The following is a 6884-nucleotide window of genomic DNA, read 5'->3' as shown; positions in this document are numbered from 1 at the left end:
CTAAAATATTCTTCTATATTAAAAAAAAAACTTAGATAATTAATCACCGCTCATGAAGCTTCAGAAGGTTGATGATCTCACAGATCACATTTTTTGCTAAACCCATATCCCCCCAAACACCAGACATCATTTAGACCTTGGTGTTTTGGCTAAATCTGGTCCATCATAGTCTTGATTTAGAAAATTAGGCTGTGTTTGGCTTATTTTGTCCCAAGTTTTCTATTATTTTTCAACAATCTGAAAATTACTGCTTTTCACCTTTCACTTTTCAACCAAATGTAGACGTTATTTGGACCTAAATCATGTCGTCTTCCCAACCAATTTTTGCTCAGTGATATAGACTATTTCCAACTCGGTTCCTAAAAACTGTTTGTGTTCATCATTCTACTGCGTTTCACTGTGGTTTACCAAATCACCCGTTAGGATGGAAAAAAATTTTTTTATTAGATAATTAGATCAGGGCATCTGTTTTTAGACTGAAAATTAGATTTAGGTAGTTAGATTGTCTCTGTGCACTGCTACCCTCCACAAAATCCCAGAATTAAAATGATGTGATGAGAAACTGGCTTTTTGGATGTAAGAAAAAAATAAAGCGGCAATGTTTAATAGAACCAGTTCAGATGTGGTTCTTCTAAACTCCTGAACTGGTACCAGCATTGGCTTAGAAATGGAACTGCTTTGGTGGAAAAACTCCATTTATTAGGAACCTAAAGTCAATAAAAAATAATTTTCCCTTTGATCCATAAGTTTCCCAATATTTTCCAGACTGTTGACCAAGACGTCTTTCTCATCTCGTTATTGGACACTTTAGGCGCAAACACAAGCCCCTCGTCCTTCAACATCCATGGTATTTTTACTCTGTCCTTTGCTCCGCCTTATTACATGTTAGCACCGGTTAAAAAACGTCTGTGCTGCCCCACTGCCGTGCTCTCTGACCTACAACGCGCCAACGACAGCCGTTATCTGTCTGCTGCGCAGTCATCACTGCCATTAAAAGAGTTACGCTCCCCAGACAGGAAGTATTGTTGTCCTGATAACTACAGGCCTGTTGCTGCTGGGAGGTCATGCCCTTCTGCGCCAAATGATTGTGATGTAATAAAAGAAGGACGGATGGCGCTTTAAGCTTCCCTTTGACAAAAACGATCCAATAATGACAGCATAAAGATTTAGCTGAGGTAAATTATGAGTGTGGGTGTTTCATTGTGTGTGTGTGTGTGAGAAAGCTGATGATGGCGTCAGCTTGAAGATGGAGGGGAGGATAAGAGGATGTAGTGATGCATGGCAAGAGAGACCAAAACAGGAGTGTTAATGTTCTCAGGCCTGCGGCTCTGACTTTAGCTGTGCCCTTGAGATTCATTGGGCATGTGTTGGATATGTGTGTGCGTGGGTTTGTGTGCGTCTATGTGTGAAAGGCAGAGAGTGAGCCGCTTCCTGTGCTTGACTTTGTATCAGATAAGGTGCGTTATTGTGGTGACTAGTTAACCTAGCATTGTGAATAAAGCTGAAGCCACTCATGTGCATCAACTTTAAGGTATGCCACCAGGAGCCATAAATACACCTGTGTGTTTTCTCACACACTCGATGACACACGCAGTCGAGCTTCAGCGTTTACGCTCTCAGCAGACGACGTTATCAATCACTCAAGCAGCTAAGTGCGTCGTTCAGGAAGAATTCACACTTGTGACATTGTCCGCACCTTTTTCCTTCCCCATCTCCATTAGTGGGTTTGTCATTTATCATCTCTGACGTGCTCCCCGTGATGGACAGGTGAGAGGGGCCATCTGATCATCTTCTACTTATATATGATTTAGCCATTCTGCTCACAGAGGTGCTTTCTGATTGCTTGACTCTGATCAAACACTCAAACATTATGCTTTCAGTGCTCCACAGTGAGGGATGGGTTGGCCTTGAACAGTGCAGGAAAAAAGTGTTTACTACCTGCTAAATTACTCATTTTAGCTTTTTTTTCCCGGCACTAGTGGCTCGTTTTTTTGACAGTAGGCTGACAGGAAAGGGGGAATGAGAGAGGGGGAGAGAAATGCGGTACAGGACCACAGGTCGGATTCAATTAGATAGATTCAGATAGATTCATTAGGATTTATAAAACCAGTGTGACAACATGAAGCAGGTGAAATAGCTCCTAAAACAAATAATCATGTCTCGATCTTACTTAATAAAAGAACGGCAGAGAGAAAGCTGTGGATATTTATAGTATTATTAGTCTGGAAAGGATTACGAAGCAGTTTCTCAAGTTAAAGGACTCCCGGGAATTAGGAATCCAGATGTTTTATTGGTTGAATGTTTAAATCCTGGTTACATCAGGAAGGGCACCTGGCATTAAAAACCTTGCAAAGTCTCTGAGCAAGTCAGAATAAATTACCCTGGAGACCCCTCAGGAAGAGAGCAACCAAAAAGACAAAACATAGATTCCTCAGAATTCCAGCACTGTCCACAAATGTAAAAAAAAAAAAAAATGGAAGAGCGATGAGCCAATTACTCCATATTAAAATGTCCAAGAAATATCTTAATGATAACCAAGAGCAGGGGTGGGCAATTCCAGTTCCTGAGGGCAGGTATCCTGAAACTTTGGATTCCTCCTTGGTCCAACACACCTGAATTAAATGGCTGAATAACCTCCTCAGTGAGCCGTTCGTTCCTGCAGAGTCCTCTCAATAATCTAATTACTTGATTCAGGTGTGTTGAACCAAAGGCACATCTTAAAGTTGCAGGATACCGACCCATAGGAACTGGAATTGCCCACCCCTGACCAAGACTATCAGCGAAATATTCTGTGGGCAGATGAAGCAAAAGTTAAACTTTTTGGAAGGTGTGTGTGTCCCCATAAAAGCTAACACAGCTTTTTATAACAAGAACATTTAACAGCCATAATCGATGGTGGAAGTGTGATGGTCTGGGCTGTTGTGCTGTTTCAGGACCTAGACGACGTGAGCTAACTGCAACATAACCCAAAAATTCCTCATGGCGCTATCATTTTCCAGCATTTTGGCGTTTTTCTACAGAAAAATGAGCCGAAGCTCACCATCAAGTCCACATTTTGAATGGCTAAAAAAACTTAAGGGATTCAAATGTAGGTTTTCCAACCCTATATCCCCTCAAATGAGCCAAAATTAAAACAATCGTACAAGGAACAGTGGGTCAAATTCTCCTCACAGTGATTTAAAAGACTCATTTACATTTATTGCCAGCCCTAAGTTCCTTTCTGAAAAAAAAAAACACTTTCGTTGATATTAAAATAAATGCACTGAAACCTTGAAGTGTGGCAAAAAAGGGCAGAAATATAAGCAATGTTAAAGGGGTTAAATACCCTTTCTCTGCCTTATATGTTCACTTTAACATGAAGCCAGCCAAGAGAGAAAAGCAGTCACATCATATAAAGTCATCATTAAGTGCTTGACTGACTAAAACGCTCTTAATACTTTCTTCATGTACAGCCACCATGAATCTGGCCCACTTCTAGAACTCCAGCATGTTAGACCTGGTTACAGCAGTGTGCTGCGACTCACACTGTAGACAAAAAAAAAACTAGAAAAAAAACACTTGTGCACAACTCGCACGCTACAGGCTCACTTGGTAATGCCAAAAGGAAGGCTTTGTTGGCCTTTACAGGGGAATGACCTTTTACAGGAACTTGACACCAAACAAGAAAGCTGGTCTGGAAACCAAATCTGATTCCTGGTTGATGGGACAGGTGTTGTGAATGAAATGGTGCCCATGTTGAAAGAGCTCCTGTGTGTCGCTGAATGTGTGCATTGATGACTGAAAGACATCTTCTGCCTCCATTTATCTGTTTACTACAGTAGGTTGAATTCATGTTAATGTCTATCTAAAGACTTTCCAATTAGCGGACAAAAATTGCAGGGGTTAATTAAAAAGAAAAAGTCTAATCAACTAAAACTTTCACGACCCCAATGCAGTATCTCCGTGGACCCCCTAGGGGTCGCGGACCCCCTGTTGAAGACCTCCAATCTACATGATTTATCTGTGCATTGACAGCTGGTTAAGCTGCAAAATAAGAATTATTATTTTAGCTGCAACTAGCTGTAGGTCATTCTTGGAACGTGGAGCTGGATGTGCTCTCTTCATCCTCTGACATGGGAGCTGGCTCTGAGCTCGTTTGCCTGGCTGCGTGTTTCCTGGCCGCCTTTTAAAGTTGCCTTTTGTATCTCTGCTTCTTTCGGTATGTCTGCTTCTGTCTCCTTGAACCTCAGTCGGCCTCAGCAGATGGCCGCTCACGCTGAGCCTGGTTCTGCTGGAGGTTTCTTCCTGTTAAAAGGGAGTTTTTCCTCTCCACTATCACTACAAGCATACTTAGTGTGAGGGATTGCCCTCAAGTCGATGCAATAAACTGATTTCCCTTAGATCAAAAAATCTAATTGATTCAGTTTTCTGTCTAAGGCTTAGACAGAAAACTGAATCAATTAGATTTTTTGATCTGGTGAACTTTAAAGAGCCTTGAGATGACATGTGTAATGAATTAGAGCTATAGAATTAAACTGAATTGAACTGAATTGAATTCTTCAGCAGAAGGAAGAAAAACTGTTGCGGTAATCTCTGTTAATTTCTAGCATGATTAAGCATTTTTTTTAATTGCAACTATTTCACAGAAGGTAACTAAAATGCTCTGTTCAATTTGCCTGGGAACTTGGAATTGGAAATGGCTTTAGAGCAGGGCTGAGATTATTCCAGTAGTTCTAGAAAGATTTTAGAAAGTCCAACACAGACAAAGCAACATGTTCAAGTCTCATCTATTTTTGCACTGTGTGAATTTCCTGCAGTTTCTGGAATGGTTGTTCCAAAAGGTCTGCCACTACTGGGAGCCTGTAATCATGCCTCACTGTGAAGAGCACTGAAATTTCACTCTAAGAAGTTCAAGCACACAGGAGGATCAGCTCAACAAGGTGTTCAAGCGGTGACAAGCTGCTTTTGTTAGAAACCTGCAAAGCTTTGTAGGATCTAAGATCTTTCTACATTCAAAAATGTCCCACAAATAATTCAGCTAAAATCCATGAGTACTTCGTGTTTAAAAAAACTGTCAGTTTTGTCTCTAATCGGCTGTCAGACAAAAAACATCAATAATATTCAATAATGCTAGTAAAAAAAAAAAATATACAATGTCCCTTTGAAGGAAAAAATTAGGGTTTCAAATTTCAGTCATTTTTTAAGTTTGGAAACTTTCCATAGATTTTAAAAGGCATTTAGCTTAATCAGATTTTTTTTATTTTTTACCTGCAAAAAATATTCAAATGCCATTTTTGTCAATTTGCCTTTTGCAAAAAGAATTGCATATGACGTGTTTTGATAAAATTCTGAAATTGAAACCCTTTGCAACCATAACCTGAACTTTCTGATGTAATTCAGTGAGCTGTAATTACTGTCATTTAAGTACATTTACACTACTCTCTTTGTTATGTAACTAATAAAAAAGCTAATTTGAACCATTTAGGGCATTCTTTCAATGCAATGAAACATTAATATAAATACGGTTTTGTATTTCCACTGTGGCAGATTTAAGGCATCTGTCTTTTTTAGGACCTCTCCCCATTATTTTCTGAATGAACTGTAAGTGTGTGCTTGAACGTGCCACTCACACAAGGTGTTGGTAAAGAGCACTTTACATCATATGCAGGAACTTGTGGTTGAATGTGCAGGGTTATTGCTCTCAATAATCTCAGAGGTCACTCTGTTCTCCTGACTTGAAGGCATCCTTATTGCTGTCTCTGATTGTTTCTCTCTCACACACACAGCTGAATACACACTTTTCATGATGTTAAAGAGCATTTGCGAAATCTAAATCTGCAACTAGAAGAGACGAGCAGATGTCAGTTCAAAGGGGAGGCTGCTTTCGCCTCCGTTTCTGTCTGTTCTCTCATCTTCATTTCAAGTAATGTTTACAGGCGCTTCTCCACACTAGTCTGTCACACCTCCATGCTTGGTTTGCTCAGATCCCCGTTCCCCTGGTCCCCTCCTCCGCCGCTTCCATTAATGGGCCCCCTCTCACCCTCGTCCTCGCTGTCCAGCTCCTCGCTCTTCCGCTTGCTGTAGCGCTCGTACAGCACCATGAGCACGCCCATCACCCAAGCCGAAACGGTGCCGGCCGAGAAGATGACGAAGCCGATGGCGATGAAGAAGAGGTAGTCCCAGTAGCCCAGGCCCTGGTGGCAGTCCGTCCGCAGCTGCATGCCGACCTCTGCCAGCCGCTGACCCACCAGCTCTGGAGGGTTGTGGCATATTGTCTGGCCCTCATCTGAAAGTGATAGAGAGTGGAAGTTAATTAGGAAGGACGCTATGGAAGAATGTAAGGACTGAAAATAACACGTGTATATGGAGGAGAATGAAGGGCAGAGCGTCAGAAGAGGGAAAAAAGGCAAAAAGGTAATTGCTTTGGAAGAAAGGCTGGGCAACCATCAATAATGTCTGCACAGAAGCAGCCTTCAACAATGCTTTGATAACCATTTTGATAAAAGATCCCTAAAGCAACCACATATTTCCTCAGAGTAATCAAAAAATCCTCGGACTGCAGGACACTGAAACATTATTATGCCACACACACTAACATGCATGCAAGGAAAGGTGACATTAGCCTCCTCCCTCGGCCATCAATAAACACCAACAAATGACTCTTTAGCCGCAGAGAGACAAGGAGACAAATGTTTTCTCTGACAAAACATCTGCCCTCATAATGAGGAATATGATAATCAGCCCAAGTGACTGCTGCCACACAAAGATACAGAGTTAGTGCCAAAACAAACAATCTGCCTGCAGCTAAGAGTTTATTTTGAGCGGGCATAAAGGTTAAAACAGGCTAAACAAATAGGCTTATAGGCTTAAAACTGTTACTGTACAGCTTATCAGGAGTATCTAAC

At 41.2% G+C, this 6884-nt stretch overlaps 1 protein-coding gene across 1 annotated transcript in view; it reads right to left on the bottom strand.

Moving 5' to 3' along the window:
- Positions 1 to 5936: 5936 nt before the first annotated feature.
- The window catches only part of LOC107096360 (leucine-rich repeat-containing protein 52-like), a 38508-nt gene continuing 37560 nt past the window's right edge, over positions 5937 to 6884 (bottom strand). Inside the window, exon 2 of the mRNA XM_015392974.1 lies at positions 5937 to 6265. Within this exon, the coding sequence (XP_015248460.1) occupies positions 5937 to 6265 (329 nt within the window). The remainder of the gene's footprint in view (positions 6266 to 6884) is intronic.

This window comes from Cyprinodon variegatus, unplaced genomic scaffold, assembly GCF_000732505.1.
Source record: "Cyprinodon variegatus isolate N-32 unplaced genomic scaffold, C_variegatus-1.0 Scaffold618, whole genome shotgun sequence".
NCBI lineage: Eukaryota > Metazoa > Chordata > Actinopteri > Cyprinodontiformes > Cyprinodontidae > Cyprinodon > Cyprinodon variegatus.
The sequence above is the reverse complement of the archived record's forward strand: the minus strand, read 5'-3'. Positions and strand labels throughout refer to the sequence as shown.